The sequence below is a fragment of the Ochotona princeps genome, chromosome 16 (genome assembly GCF_030435755.1).
Source record: "Ochotona princeps isolate mOchPri1 chromosome 16, mOchPri1.hap1, whole genome shotgun sequence".
Lineage (NCBI taxonomy): Eukaryota > Metazoa > Chordata > Mammalia > Lagomorpha > Ochotonidae > Ochotona > Ochotona princeps.
Genome location: NC_080847.1, coordinates 22,281,400 through 22,297,276, shown reverse-complemented (window position 1 = coordinate 22,297,276; position 15,877 = coordinate 22,281,400). Strand labels below are relative to the sequence as shown.

Genomic DNA, 15,877 nt, shown 5'->3' with positions numbered 1-15,877 from the left:
GGAATAGTGAGCGAGGGCATGAAGAGGCCTGTCCTGCCACCGATGTGGGCATGTGCTTGTGGCTGAGTTTGGGGATTGTTCAGTTACACTGAGAGGCACTGGGTTGGGGAGTGTGATTTCAAAGCTTGGCAAATTTGCTGTGTAAAATGGAACATTTGTGAATACCACTTATTAATACTCAGTGCCTTTCTGGTCAGCCCAGTATGAAAATATATTGTCATGTACTTCACAGTTCAAAGCCTGGAATTAGGAATTGATAATCTTGAAATATAATCACTGTATTAATTCACCGCACTCCTTCTCTTAAGTTCTTTTGTGTTGGATTTTTTTTTCTCTAGACCTTGATGTAGTTGGACTGAAATTCGTATTTAAAAATTTATTTTTATTTGAAAGGCAAATTTACAGAGAGACATTTCTGTCCACTGGTGCACATCCCAAATGGCTGCAATAGTCAAAACTGAGCTGATGGGAAGCCAGGCACTTTTCCAGGGTCTCCCACATAGGTTCATGGACCCAGGGACTTGAGCCTTCCTCTGCTGCTTTCCTAGGCTACAAGCAGGGAGCTGGATAGGAAGTAGACCAACTGAGACTGAAACCAGCGCCCATATGAGATGCTGGCCCTGCAATGCAGAGGATTAGCCTGTGGTGCCATTGTGCTGGCCCCTGAAGCCATAGTTTAAACCCTTTTTATTTGTTTTAAGAGTACTTCAAAAAGTTCATAGAAGATTCAATTAAAAGATGTTTATTTCTGGTGTGAATCTTTTTGTAGCTCATAGATTTTTCATAATACCTAATTTCTATGGGGGCTCTGGAGGCTAGAGTGTCAGAAGCATTTGTGACCTGCTTCTGCAGGTCTCTAGTTGAAGAAGGCCAGTTGCTAAGATATGCAGACGATGGTAGTTAAAACTCAGGGTAAGCAATGGTTCTGAGGGGATGGGGCAGAAACACCATGTTACTTGACGATGAAAGAAGGCATCCCAATTTTGTTATATACTTGGAACCTGGGGTACTTTAATGTCCCCTTGAGAGTTTTTTACTGAGTGTGTCTGTATACTCCCTAATTCTTCAGGTTGTCCCCAGCCACAGAAAACAAGCTCCGGCTGCATTACCGCAGAGCCCTGAGAAACAATACGGATCCCTACAAACGGGCTGTGTACTGTATCATCGGCAGATGTGACATCACCGACAACCAGAGTGAAGTGGCAGACAAAACTGAGGACTACCTGTGGCTGAAGGCAGGTGCCGCTTTGCCCGCTCAGCAAGCTTTACCTCTTCCCTCTGCTCATCCTCCCCATGCAGACTCTCTGTTAATGTATGACTAAGTAATGGGGCGGTGGGTTTTGTCTCCTGGCTTCAGTTTTAATTGTGTTTCCCAGCTAACAACCATAACCTTCAGCACAGCCACCAGCTTGCAGCATTGGACAGCTGCAACTCTGCACTCTTGGCTCAGGATGTAGTTTGTACTGACATGTGTGTTTCTTTTGGGGATTTAGTTGAACCAAGTGTGTTTTGATGATGATGGCACCAATTCCCCACAAGACAGGCTCACTCTCTCACAGTTCCAGAAACAGTTGTTGGAAGACTATGGTAAGAACTTACACACTACTAACTTCTCTTCTCTCCACTTAGTTTTCCTCTGGGGAAATCCTTCATCTCTGAGCTGTCTCTCGCTCAGGCCAAATCCAACACAGCTGTGTGTGACCTCTGCAACTTACATGGTCATACACGGTGAACTCGTGTCTAATTTTTGACCCACTGTAGTGGACATTTGCAAAAGGAGAGACATAAAGCTGTTGCTTCTTTGTAGATCTTGCCAGTGACTATGTCAGCACAAAGGGAAAAAATTTAATTTTCTCATGCTCATTGTTTAAAAATTCTAGAAAGAAAGGATTCTAACTTGTGGTCAGCAGTTCAGATTTTTGTGTCTATAAATGAACTGAAGCTTCTTTCAAATGTTCACTTCTCTCCTGAGTGACTGCTCTCAGGAAACAGGAGATGAGTAGTCCCTTTTAGTCCATTGTAAGTCTTAATCTCTGTCCCCCACCTCATACAAGCAGTTTGGGTTTTGCAGCACAACTCTTGGTTGCCAGTCTGGTGGGGTGACTTGGAAGCGGTAGGAGAACCAGGTCACATTTCCCTTGGCAGTTCCCTGTGTTTGGGGGGCATCCCTTGACTAACTCAGGCTCATGAAAGAGCTTCCTTCCTGCCTAGTGGAACACAGGACTCCTGCCTGGGAGTCCAGCTCTTGGGGCAACATGCTTCTGAGTCTATGTCATCTATTCCCCCCCCCCCCAGGTGAATCCCACTTCACGGTGAACCAGCAGCCTTTCCTCTACTTCCAAGTTCTGTTCCTGACAGCGCAGTTTGAAGCAGCCATTGCCTTCCTCTTCCGCATGGAGCGGCTGCGCTGCCACGCTGTCCACGTGGCACTGGTGCTGTTTGAGCTGAAGCTGCTGTTAAAATCCTCGGGACAGAGCGCTCAGCTCCGTGAGTATTCCTGACTGGATGAGCAGCGGTGTCAGCACAGTACCTCCCTCACTGGGGACAATGGCGGTAGAAGTATAACCTGATAGGATCAGGGCAAGCACTAGCAGCCATTTTTGAACATTACAGATAGTTGCACTTTCTCGTGGATTGGTGTTATGCTTGTTGTTGCTCCACCCACCCCCACTACTTAGCAATCAGAGTGTTAGCTTTGTGTCTGGTGGATGATACAGGAGAATCCATCCTTAGAGTCGTGTTTCTGGATCCTATTAGGGCTCTGGCCTTAGTGACACTAGAAACTTCAGCCAGCCATCTTCTGTGCATACCGGCGTGGGTAAGAGGGAAAGAGTGAGAGATGTGGATTAGTATATTTGGATATGCAAAATTATCCAGAGTGCATGCTATACTGGTCAGTTAACCATTTTTTTTTTTCATTCAAAGACCAGTAGACTAGTAATTTCCTACAAAACACCGATTTCTGTGCTCTACCCTGAGGGAGAAATCAAGGACAGGATGGTGAAGAAAACTGACTAAAGCTTACCCTGGCAAACGTGATCTAGGCTGCAGGAATGGATACTGCTAGGTCTGTGGATTTAACCTCTGGTTCTTAAAGGACAGTGCAGTCGTGACCCATTCTGTCCCCAATGATACAGTCAGCCACGAGCCCGGTGACCCACCGTGCATGCGACGCCTGAACTTTGTGCGACTACTCATGCTCTACACACGGAAGTTTGAATCCACAGACCCAAGGGAAGCCCTCCAGTATTTTTACTTCCTCAGGTAAAGTTTGCTTTTGACCACTTTCTTTGGCTTGTGTTGATCTCTGCCATTCTGAGAAAGACAGGGAGACACCGCCCATCCGTACCAGAGACCAAGTTGCCTTTACCCCCATACAGGGACGAGAAAGACAGTCAAGGAGAAAACATGTTTCTGCGCTGTGTGAGTGAGCTGGTGATAGAAAGCCGAGAGGTGAGGCTGGCTGCCCGGTTCTCAGAGCTCATGATCATGTGAATGAGCTGCTGCATGTTGGCTTGCCTCTGTGCCGTGTGGCCTGGGGCCGGAGGGGCGGGGTGGGGAAGTGCTCCTTGCTGTCTAGCAGCGAAACCACTCACTTCCGCCTCACATCCCCAAGGTGGTGTTAGACTTCTATCCCTCCATTTCTTCTCTTGTAGTCTCCAAAGAATCGTTGATTGTGTTTCTATCCTTGCTCAATTGAATGAACTTTCTTTTCCCTCCCTAGTTTGATATGATTCTTGGGAAGCTGGAGAATGATGGCAGTCGGAAGGTAAGTCAGTTCTTAGAGAAAGTTTTGGCTTGCACTTAGGGCAGAGAACATAGTTGGGTTTTAGGATCCAGGAAAGTAAAACAACAAAGCTGAATGAAGTTTACTTAATTTAAGAAACAGAATGAAAATTATAGGCCTAATTGATTACTTTGGTTTTATGCAACATTTCTCTTTTGCTAAAATTTGTAAATGTAATTCCATAGCTTTTTGATGTTCAAAAAAAGTCATTAGTTCACGGTTGCCATTTCCGTACTGAGGAGGTTACATTTCTGCCATTTGTGGCTCAGAAAATAAAGAAAACAAAAAGGAAGGGAGAGAGGAACAGAGAAAAATTAGAAGAGAAGTTGATAATTGTACCTATTCTTGCCAACTGGAAAAGTCAGAAATGCACTTGGTCTCCCTAAGAAGGCTGTTTCTGAGGGCTCAGAACCCCCACATTGACCCTGGACATATAGCTTCTCATAGGAACCTTAACCAGTTCTCTGAGCTTTGTCATGCTCATTGGGTGTCATAGGAGGTGGGGGAGAGGTCCTGTTAGCACCAGTGCTGGCCCCAACTCTCCCTGCAGCCTCAAGAAAATCACTTGCCTCTTTGGGTGCACACTCCACTCACTTGTGAAAATGAAAGCTCACATTACGCACACCCTGTGGCTCACAAGCTGCTGGCAGCCATGCTGCTGATGACCATGGCCTCTTGGGTGGTGACAGTGCCAGGCACCAGGCTGAACACTTGGCATGTACCTCCTTGTTTAATTGCCACAGTAACCCAGACTGGGCCAGGCCTGAGCACAGGAGCTTCATCCAGGTCACCTATGTGGGTGCAGGGGCCTGAAGATTTGAGCCATCCTCCATTAGCAGGGAGCGCGATACCAGTGCTGTAGAGAAAAGCTTAACTAGCTGTGCCACAGCACTAGCCCCCTCCCCCGCCACCATGATTTGTTTTTTTCGATGTCCTGATACCACTTCCTTTGCATGTTTTAATGCCTGCGTTCTTTTGCCATCTGTCAGGGAGAGCAAATCCTGAATCTTGCAGATATTTCCGCCAAACCTCAAGATTTTTCTCCCTAGTTCTTACTTCTTTGCAAACCTAACAGCACTGATCGTTTCAACTACTCTCTGAGTCATTTTTGAACATTCAAAAGCTCGGTGTCCTGTTTCTGACTCCTCTGTCTTCCCAGGGAGCCTGCCCTTTGTGTGTGGTTTCGTTGGTCCCTTCTGTAGTTGTAAGAAGACCTCGTACTGTCAAGAAAGCCAGGTCTCACTGATGAACATGCATTGCTCAGGGCCAGCATTTTCAGTTAGAATATTCTGTGGCTTCCAGTTGCTTCTCAGTGCTTAAAATAATAGCTCTGTGCATCCACTTCTCTCTCCCTCCCCCTCCGTAATTTGTCTTGTCAGCCTGGAGTCATAGATAAGTTTACTAGCGACACAAAGCCCATTATCAACAAAGTTGCTTCTGTGGCAGAAAATAAAGGACTGTTTGAAGAAGCAGCAAAGCTTTATGACCTTGCCAAGGTAAAGAATTCCTCTTCTTTCTTCTGCACTTGATAGATATGACAGCCTTTTGACATTCAGTGCACAAATATTTCAGCAGTGCCAGTGCCGTAACAGTGTGCTAATATTTTCTCCTAGCAGTTAGGTAGTTAATGACCCAGTTGGAGTGAAAGTCCCATTTCACAGAATTATTTTTTCCCATAAAATATTTCTGGTGAGATAAGAGCAACCTGCTGAGAGGTTGCCCTGCAGGCATGGAAACTATTGTCTGACTTGGCCGCCGCATCAGCATCGCCCACACGCTGCTGGTGAAGCTGCAGTAAGAATGCACTCATGCTTCACTTGTGGACAGTTCTAAGGCACTGAATGGAGCGTGCAGAACACACAATGACTACTTGTGATTGTGTGGTTGCATTCATCCCATCAGCTGAGTAAAGGAGGCAGCAGACGGCTGTCCGTCATGTTTTTTGTGGATGTTTTGTTGTTGTTTTGGGGTTTTTTTGTTTGTTTGTTTGTTTGTTTAGTGAGCATTGTGATTGAGGTCAAAGAGAAATTCTGTGTATGAATGTTAATGGTACAACTCAGTGAATATCACATGGCAGTGCATCTGTGTAACCCTTAGGTCACCCTAGAAAGTTTCCTGTTTTGTTTTGATTACTCTTTCTTCTCATTGGTTTATTTCTTTGATCTTAAAACTGAAACAGAATGCTGACAAGGTGCTGGAGCTAATGAACAAACTGCTGAGCCCCGTTGTTCCCCAGATCAGTGCCCCGCAGTCCAACAAGGAGAGACTCAAGAACATGGCTCTCTCCATTGCCGAAAGGTAAACCTGTGGGTGCCATGAGGGTGCCCACCCATGTGTAGGCTCAGCTTAAGCAGGAAATGGAAGACAGCTCTCTGAAGTGGCTCTTCTAACTTTCCACCCCTTGTCCCCGCATCAGAACCTGCCCTTGGTACCATCAGAAGTCTATTAATATTTTTACCAAAGAGAATGGTGCATGGAAGTATATCTTCACATTTGAACTGTGCATTTTAGGTTTAATTCCAGACATGACACTGCTGTAAATACTGCCATATATACTTCTGCCATCTCAGAGTCATTTAGGAGCAAAGTAGTGACAGATGCATGGGGTTTTCTTCCTGAGTCAGGGCCTTTATTTCAGAGCCCACTGTCCTCTCCCATAAGCCAACCCAGTTTAATTCCCAGGCCAAGACAATGATGTTACTTTTCTGTCCTTTACAGGTATTCCTAATAAAATGATACTGGGAGGAAGTGGGTCTGCAATCCTATTGGGGGTATGATACAGGGGAGCCTGGCATTCTCCAGGTAGCAAACACACTCCGGTGATGTCACTAAGCATTCTGCTCACCAGGAGCTCCCCCTCTGTCTTCCTGGACACAGGGATGTCTAGACAGTGGTTATGCCTAGAGACCCACATTTCATGAGCAGTACTTGCCGACTGACCTGTGTCAGATCTCCCATCAGTGCCTGGCCATTTCTGGATAAATACTGGCCTGCTCCTGAATTCCCTTCTGGTCAGGGAATCAGATGCATTTTCAGTAGTGGGTTACTGGGGAGTTTGTAAGACATCCCTCCCCATGTCCATATCCGCTTGTTTTTTTTTGTTTTTCAGATATAGGGCTCAGGGAATAAGTGCAAATAAATTTGTGGACTCTACTTTCTACCTTTTGTTGGATTTGATCACCTTTTTTGACGAATATCACAGTGGTCATATTGACAGAGCCTTTGATGTAAGTTTCAGGGGATGTGGGGTGGCAGTGTTTGAAGCTCAAGGTAATGGATGTACTTGAAGATTAAATGCTTCATTGAATACATTTAAAATCAAGGAAATGTCACTGCTACGTCTGTTAAATGAAGGTGAACTATGATCCTAGGAACTTGGGTTTTCTATATTGCTTCTTTCTTCTTCTCAATTTGTTTTTATTGGAAAGGAAGGTTTACAGAGAGGAGAGACAGAAAGATACTCCATCCACCAGTTCACTCCTCAAATGGCTGCTGGCTGGAGCTGAGCCTAATCCAAAGCCAGGAGACTCCTGAGTCTCCCACACAGGTGCAGAGTCCCAGGCCTTTGGGTCATCCTCGACTGCCTTCCCAGGCCACAAGCCAGGAGCTGGATGGGAAGTGGAGCAGCCAGGACATGAACTGGCAGCCACCTGGTATCCCAGCACTTACAAGGTGGATTAGCCAGTCAAGCCATGTGCCAGGCCCTTTTTTCTTCTTTCCATTTCTTTCTCCTTTAATCTGAAAATAGGTTTTTCAAATTTGAAATCTCGGTTTTAGAATTATGCTAGAAAATAAGGATAAGAATCAAATTAGTTTAGCAAGTTGGCACCAGCACCTTTCTGTGTACAGAGAGAAAAACATTTTCTGTTAGAAGTACTTTTTGAGCGTGCTGTCTGCTGTTGTCTGGAAGCTGAAATGACGGTGTCAGTTGCGGCACTGTGCTTTGTTTTAAACAGATAATTGATCGCCTGAAGCTGGTTCCCCTGAATCAGGAAAGTGTGGAAGAAAGAGTGGCTGCCTTCAGAAACTTCAGTGATGAAGTGAGTTTCGTTCCTCCTGAGGGAGGGAGTTCATTTCTCCCCACTTCCCTGTGAGACTGTTTGGTCTTACTGTGGCAAGTAACTTGAAGAGTTCTAGTTAAAGTAGCCGTCAGACTGGGGTTTCCAAGATAGGTCCATGTTGCCACCGCCTAACCCAGGATTGTTCTACTGGGCTGCCCGCTGGTATCACTAGGAGTACTTTGAAAAACTGTTTATGCTCAGGCCGTCCCACCAGATTTGGCAGCTGTGGCCTGAACTCTCCTTGTCATTCATGTGTGCAGTTGTGTAAGGTTCTTCTCTTGAACCACATGACAGACCAGTGTAGTTTTCTGTTTCTGTTGGAGGGGAAGAACTAAGGTCCACCGTGAGGAGCATTGGCCACAGTGGTATGTATAGTTTGAAAGGTCTTGTTTCTTTATATGGATTCTCTCTACCCTTGGCTGCTTGTTGTCTTCCCCTAGTCACAGCGTTTGTTGCATCAAGGGCTATGTTAAAGCAGAGCACCAGGGCCTATGCTTGCAGATGCTTCCAAAATTCTGGCAGTGCCGTGGAGGTCCTTGGAAACAACTCAGTGGGTCTGAGACTGGAGGTGGGAACTGTGAGAGGGAGGGTATATACCCTCACCTACTGAAATGCAAGCCCAAGGTTTGATTTGGTTTGGTTTTTTTCTATCTATTTGAAAGAGTGACAGAGAGGGTGAGGCAGAGATCTTCCACTCCCCCTGTTTACTCCCCAACAGCTAGAACTAGATCAAATCCAGAAGCCTGGAACCCTGGCTGGGCCTTCCAAGTGGATGTCAAGCCTAAGCACTTGGGCCACCATCTACTGCTTTCCCAGGTGCAGTTAGTAGGGAGCTGAATTGGAAGTGGAACAACTGGAACTTGAATCAGCACCCATATGTCTGTCACAAGTAGTAGCTGAACTCATTGTATCACAACACTGGCCCCACCCAGATTGTTTCTGGTAATCACTCTGCCCGCCAGTCCAAGCCTGAGTGCTGGTCAGACGTCACCGGTGTGCTTTCATCTCACTTCCCCTGCCTAGGGGGAGAGCAAAGAGGAGGAACAGTGATGCCGACCTTCAGAGCAGCCTAGGATTGTGCTCACACTTGACAATTCAGTGCCATCATCTCTTGGCCTCTTCTTGCTGACCGTGCAGCTCTCCACTGGCAGCTATGGAGTGGGGTGTGACCAGGCCTGCCAGGAGCAGCTACCCACCCTCTACCTGTAATGGGCCCAAGAGTTTGTTTTTATCTCTGACTCTGTGTGTTTTTTTCTGTGCAGATCAGACACAACCTCTCAGAAGTGCTTCTTGCCACGATGAACATCTTGTTCACACAGTTTAAGAGGCTCAAGGGGACCAGTCCCTCCTCAGCATCCAGGCCCCAGCGAGTCATTGAGGACCGCGACTCTGTAAGATCCCAGCGTTCATGGGGGATGTTGCTGAGAGCCTCTTCCTAGGGTGAAATCTGTCACGCTCTTAAGAGACTACACAACTTGACACTGCTCTCTTCCCTTGAGACCTGGCAGCCCTCCCTAGGAAAGTGGATGTTAATAGATTGCTGCTCTTTAATTGCTTAAGGGGAAAAAGGAAGTGCTGTATCTGCAAATACTACCTTTAAGAAAAATCAAACAAAATACTCATCTGTAGTTGATTCCACAAGGATTTCCTGCTCATTTAAAATCACTGTGTACGGTTATTTAGTTGAGTCACTGCATTCATCAAAATCAAAACCCTGAGCTAACACCCCTCTCCCTGCTTCCTCCCCTACCTCTCTCCTTTTTGATCTGTTTCTCTGGAAGATAGGGCAGGGGAGGGTCAAGGAGAAGCCTCTTTTTCAACACTGCCTGCCCTTGATGTGTGGTTAAGAGTAGAGGTGGGGGCCTGGCGCAGGCTGTTCTGGAGCGTAGGGCTGTGTCAGGAGCTGGACAAATGTGCTATGGTTATACAGCCTGCCTGACAGATCTGCCTTCTGCTTCAACTTTGTCTGCAGTATGCAGGTTCTGTGGACAAGCTTTGCTAACTGTGCAGACACACTAAAGGAATGTGACAGTGAAGGAAGCTCTGTCATCCACCCACCAGGGATCTGTCCCTGACATGGCAGGGCAGGACAGGACAGGGCAAGGGAGGACCTAGTGGTGGTTCTTGGAGTGTGCCCAGACTCAAAAGTTAACCAGCTGTCTTCTCTTCCTCCTCATTTTCTCTCAGCAACTCCGAAGTCAAGCCCGGGCCCTGATTACCTTTGCTGGGATGATACCCTACCGGACATCTGGGGACACCAATGCAAGGCTGGTGCAGATGGAGGTCCTCATGAATTAGTGCCCTGCCTTGGGGCCTTGGGCATGGTGCTGTCAGTACATCAGGCACATGGGCTCGCTGGGTGGGGTTTCTGGCTTTGTTTCCATCACGTTTCGTTTGTTTTGTCTTTTGTACTGTGTATTTTTGTCAATACCAATAAATTTCTTTGATTTGTATTTCTTTTCAACATTCTTTTCTTTTTTATTGCTTCCTTTTTTTCCCCCCTTTTTTGCTTTAAAATTTTGTTTAAATTTTGATTTGTGTATTAGGGGGGTAATGCCATCACTAGTTTCTTAGGCTAGAGAATGAGAGGCTACATTTAGACAACTGTGATTTGGTTCAGTTGACCTTAAATGATTAAAACCATATCCCAAGTGAGCAAGAAAACCAAGCCTTTTGGGGGTTACTTCTGTGTAGATAACACTGTTCCCCAAAGCAGAGTCCATGTTTCATTTTCATGTTTGTGTTGAGTGTGAAAGCCAACCTCGGCCTTAGGTGATTTCAGATTGATGGGCAACGTAACAATGTCCTCCCTGTTTTCTGGCATGCGTGCCTTGAAGTGTGGTGGTCTAAGACATTCCCCATGTCCTCTGCTATCCCTCCAGGATCCACTAGCTTACTGTTCTGTTGAAATTCACTGAAGAGAAAATATCAGGCCAGAGTAAGCCTTAGGAAAGAAATTTGCCAGTGCCTCCATTCAAGCTTGGGGAGAGACAGACCTCCCACCTCACCCTGCATAGCTGTTCTGAGAGTCCCCGCTTGGGCTTGTGCATGCTCCTCTTACCAGCAGTGCTCCCCTCATTGGGTGATAGCCACCTGCCCCTTCCCCACTCATAAAGACAGTTGGCCATGGGTCCTCGTCTAAGTGCCCGATGTCTGGAATCCAGACATCATGTGGCACCAACACTGTGTCAAGTCGCTGGCAGCCGTGGTCACCCATCCTTGGCTCTGTTTCTCTCACCATCAGTTCCAAGGCCGTGGACTAATCGAGAGAGGAAATGAGGACAAGCGTTTGTTCCTGAATAGGGGCCAGCTGGGGCCATGAGACAAAACAGCGGACTGCTCTCTGGCTTGATGGTCTGTTCCCAGGAGGGTCTTAAGATCCCCAAAGTGTCCCCAAAGGTGATCTTGATCCTGAGAAGAAAGCTGTCTCGTCACAGGGTATGGTCACCCTCACCATTCTCTAGTTGTTAAAATAATTGTTACTTTTCCTTTGGGGAAAGGACTGATCTGTGGCTGATGAAACCATCTGCTGCCAGGGGGTTGGGTTGCATGTACTGCCAAGCCTGAGGGCCAGCTGGAATGTCACTTGCCTCCTCCTCTAGTCCCATCTTGTCACACCGAAGTGCCACCTTCAACCAAGCTTTACTAGAAAGTCATCAGCAGATGAAACCTGCAGGGGACTGGAGTTGTGCCCTGCATGTATGTGATTGCAGTAAATCAAATGACTTGTTAACAGCACTTGAGAAGTGCCGCTCCTTGAACTTTTCATGAAGTGTGCCCTTAGTGTTTTGTGATTTTTTTTTTTTTTCAGGTCAGGTTCTTATTTGTAGAATTATATGAAAGGAGCTCCAGTTATTTAGATACATGTTTGCTTCTGGCTCACTTCAGTTTATCAGCCTGTGAGAATTCGTTATAGATTTGTTTTGCCTTATAACATGCACTTAGAAGGGCCTGGCCTGGAGCAAATCCCAGCCCTTGTCCTACAGACTGACCACGTGGTCACATGCAGCCTTCTGGAGCTGTGCAGAGGAGAGTAGAATAAACTAGATTTCCAGGGTCCCCACAATGGCAGTTTATGCCCAGAAATGGCCCTATGAGAAGCTATTGACTTGAAAAATCATCCTTGGGGAAGTAGGCCCTTCCCCTAGATGTTAGCCTGGGATTTCACTGTTTACCTGGAGAAACCAAGGTGCTGCTGGGAGTCTTCAGGGATAAGATCCCAATCTTTCTAATGAAATCAAGGGCAGCAGAAGACAGATAAGGTTAGTGTCTGTCTCAGAGAATGGCTCATAACAAACTCAGACACACAAAGGGAAGTACTGATGTGAAAAGCCTGGAAGTGTGATTTCAGATGCTGTCACTTTGGTTATTTATTTATTTAATATATTTTTTGAACAACTCTGGCTGTTGAGCTTCAAAGAGAAAGCTGGAGTGGAACTGATGAGCTGCCCTAGAGCAAGGCCTGTGGTTTCAGCACTCATGAGCTGGGTGGACCCATCAAAGGATGGGCAGTACCCACTCTGGCTCAGTCCAGAAGGTTCAGGCAGCTGCTGCCCTCTGAGAATTTACAGTCTCATCAGGGGTGTGGTAATGCGAGTCTTGTGATGCATCATTTAAATCTTAGATCTCGAGTTGCTTTACGAAAAGAATTATATAGCTTTTTGTGGTCCTCAGCATTTATAGATTTTTGTTTGTTTTTAACTGTGGACAGCTTTGTTTTTAGGTTTCCATGCTTGCCTGCTCTGTTGGAATAAATGCTCCAGGGCAAAAGCCTTCATACTAGATTTAGCAATTAGACTGGATCTCCACAGACTCCATTTTTTTCATTAGGTCTCAGAACCTGTATTTAGTTCATTAGATGGCTCTTACTATTTGCCACATTTGTGCTGTGTTATTCAGGAAGTGTCCTGGGCATGCTGAGTGCTAAGGTAGAAAATAAAACCCTGGCTGGCACATTTCCCCAGACCTGCCAAGGTGCTGGCATGTCACAGGCAAGAGCTTTAGCTCTTGGATTTTGAGATATCTGAAAGGAATCAGCAGTTAGCTTAAAAATGGCCTGGAGCTCAAAGAAAAAAGGGAGGTGATTTTCAGGGTCCCAACAGTCTTTCATTCTTGAGTCCTCAGCTGAATTCAGAAGCTGCCCTACCTCTAGCCCATCTTCTGACAGTTTTATTGTGCTTTTTAGTGCCTCACATGGGGCTGGAACAGCAGGGAAGCGTGTCTATCTTCCTATGATTGGTCTCCAAGTTGTGAAGGTACAAGTTCTGAAGACACATGGCCCGTGATCCCGGCTTCTTGCCTTTTCAGTGTGTAGCTGTTGGGACAGGCTAAGCTGGTCACATGTTTCTGAGCTTACCGCAGCTAAATTCAGCAGACATCACAAAGCCCCTGCTACAATGGGCCAGGCTGGGTAGCTGGGGGCCAGCCACATCCCCATCCCAGAGTCCAAGAAGTTGGCTCTCTGCTCTTCACCTTGTTGCCAGGATAAGCCAGGTGGGACACATGTGGTTCTAAGTTGCTAACCCAGGGAAGGAGGACAATTTTCTGACTTCATGAAATGCTCTTTTCATTAGTGCCCTGCCCTGGATCTGCTACCCCAGTGGGTTGCTCAGCAGCCTCTGGAGGAAGCAGGTGCTTTCTCATGGCCTGCTATGCAGCTGCCCCTATCTACATCCTCTGGGGCCAGCTCCCCATGCCTGGTTTCAGACCCTGTCTCCACCTGGGCATTCTTACCAAACATTCAGGCTGAAGCGGGCAGGACTAGAATTGTCCCCCTGGGGTCTGGGAGAGGGCTCATCCCTTAACAACAGGAACCTGCAGAGGTGCGCAGGCACACGGGGTGGAAGTTTGATTTATTGTTTGAATACAAAGGCCAGATCTGTCCAGAAGGGCAAGAGGGGAGGTAGGGTTTGCTGAAAGAGCCCCTCACTTCCCTGGCAGTCACATGCTGCTGTGGCCTTGGGAGGATGGAAAAGCTTGCCTGTGAGCCTGGAGTTGAGGGGCGCTTCCAGACAGGGGTTCTGCCCTTCAAACACATGAGCCGCTGCAGCCCCTTTGTCAGCCCCTCAGCGCTTCTCCTGCAGACCTGGCCCACAGGTTCTCAGATGTCTCTTGGGATGTAGCCTACAGATAAGTCTCTGCCCCTGGACCAGATTCAGCAAATAAAAACACAGGACATTGAATTCAACTTGAATTTCAAAGTGAAGAGCTTGGTGTGAAGGAGCTGCCCTCCCCCCATTGGCCTCTGCCAGCACTTGCAGTCCACAGGCCCCAGGGCCTGGCCCAGGCTGCTAGGAGCTCTCCCGTTAGATTGGATTACCCTGATTTGTTGTACTTTTCACGCTTCTGTGGGCAGTGGAAATGGCAATGATACACAGAGTCACTTGAGAGAGGGCAGGAGCTGGAATTCAGTTTCGAAGAGCCAGGCGGGTGGGCTGAGTAGCCTAATTGTGGGCTCGGTTAACCTCAGCTGCTATCATCGGAGTATTTTTTCATCAAGAATTTTAAATGTGGGTGTTTTGTGGAGATGGGGAGAGGCAAGGCACAGCTTTTTCTCTGCCTAACCCATGACTGGTGTTATCGTGGGGTAGGGGGGAATGAGGGGAGTCTCATTTAGTTGACAGATTGTTGCATCTTTGCTTTTCGGTGTGGTGGTTGTGAGGAGAGCAGAGAGGGTGTGCACAGGGTGTACCTCTGTGTGCTGCTTCCTGCGCAGTTCTGCCTAGGACAGCTCCTTCCCCACCAACCCTGTCTACAGCCAGTCATTTTCCAAAATATTCTTCCAAAGTGCACATGTTCCCTTTGAGGAATGAAAACCTCTCAGACCCCCTTCTTCCCTGGGACTGTCCTTAGCTAAGGCCAGGGCTCCTCAGAAGGCAGTAGAAGTCTCTCCCTGGCCTTGGGGTGGGAAGGAATGAGTGAGCCAGTCCTTTTCTCTTGCTGGAAGGGAGAAGGCAGATGGGGTCTGCAAAGTCTCCCAAGTCCTGCTGTCCCCCACTAGCTTCGTGATGTGTTCCCTTCCTGAGATCTGGGGAAGCTCACAGTCTGGCTGTGTTCCTGACCACAGTGGGAAATCCTAGAGCCTTCCCCCAGGTGAGGACTTAGCCCATGCCAGGCCTTGCTCTGGGCAGTGGGGACCCTGAAGTGAATGGGAGTGGCCATCAGTGCCTTCAGGCAGAAGACAGTGGACCAGATGAGGACTGGAAGGGGCCTCTTCCTCTAAAATGGGCTTCTCCCTGGACACTGACCTCTGGAGCTCCCACAGGCCTTGGGGCTAAGAGCTGGCTGGGATTTCTGAGCCTGTGGAGGTGCGTAGTCTCTGCCTTCTGAAACTTAAGGTTTGGGTGGAGGGGAAGAAGTGAGTATCCCTGTGGAAGCGCACGTGCGCGCGCGCGCGCACACACACACACACACACCCACACACACACACCCCGTGTGCATGTATAGTAAGGCAAGACCTTAGGAAGGGGCACAGAGAAAGAGGAAGATCAGAGACAGGAGTGCCCGCACTGCAAGGTATCCAAGCCACCTGGAAGTGACCAGGCTCCAGATCAAGATGAAGAAATGGAGAACATCCCACGGGACACAGCAAGCCCCCGGTCCTGTCTGGCCCTGTCCCTGCTGGCCTGCTGCTTGTGTCTCAGAGGAGTGTGTGGCTGTTCATCTCTCCATCAACCTTGAAGCAGGAGGCACAGCAACACCTGGGTGAGTTGAGGGGCCAACCAGGTGTCACTGGCCTCATGGTCAGCCCTCCCCAGGCCAAACAGCAGCCTGACTGGGGCATGCAGCTTGTTCAGGAGGTGAGTATTGGGGACATTTGGAGAGAGTGCAGCCCTTGAGGTAGAGGTGACTCAGGTTGGTCTCTGGGACTGCAAGGAATCCAGCACAAAGGGCTGGTGGCCTGTGTATATATTCATATACCTTACAAGAAGGAAAATCTTTTTCAAAGCCTTTTAGGACATGAAAGATGAGAGAACTTGCAAAACTTTAAACCTTTAATTTCTGCAACAGTATGACCCTGTACTGCACA

General features: G+C 47.6%; 1 protein-coding gene across 2 annotated transcripts in view; it reads left to right on the top strand.

Moving 5' to 3' along the window:
- Positions 1-10,301, top strand: part of NUP93 (nucleoporin 93) — a 96,281-nt gene extending 85,980 nt beyond the window's left edge. For both annotated transcript variants that reach the window (XM_058673997.1, XM_004583872.3), the window contains exons 11-22: positions 1,070-1,235; positions 1,494-1,587; positions 2,296-2,487; positions 3,138-3,264; positions 3,381-3,453; positions 3,725-3,769; positions 5,167-5,283; positions 5,967-6,085; positions 6,897-7,014; positions 7,744-7,827; positions 9,111-9,239; positions 10,036-10,301. In XM_058673997.1, coding sequence (XP_058529980.1) covers positions 1,070-1,235; positions 1,494-1,587; positions 2,296-2,487; positions 3,138-3,264; positions 3,381-3,453; positions 3,725-3,769; positions 5,167-5,283; positions 5,967-6,085; positions 6,897-7,014; positions 7,744-7,827; positions 9,111-9,239; positions 10,036-10,146 — 1,375 coding nt within the window. In that variant the 3' untranslated portion in view covers positions 10,147-10,301. The remainder of the gene's footprint in view (positions 1-1,069; positions 1,236-1,493; positions 1,588-2,295; positions 2,488-3,137; positions 3,265-3,380; positions 3,454-3,724; positions 3,770-5,166; positions 5,284-5,966; positions 6,086-6,896; positions 7,015-7,743; positions 7,828-9,110; positions 9,240-10,035) is intronic.
- The last annotated feature ends 5,576 nt before the right edge of the window (positions 10,302-15,877 follow it).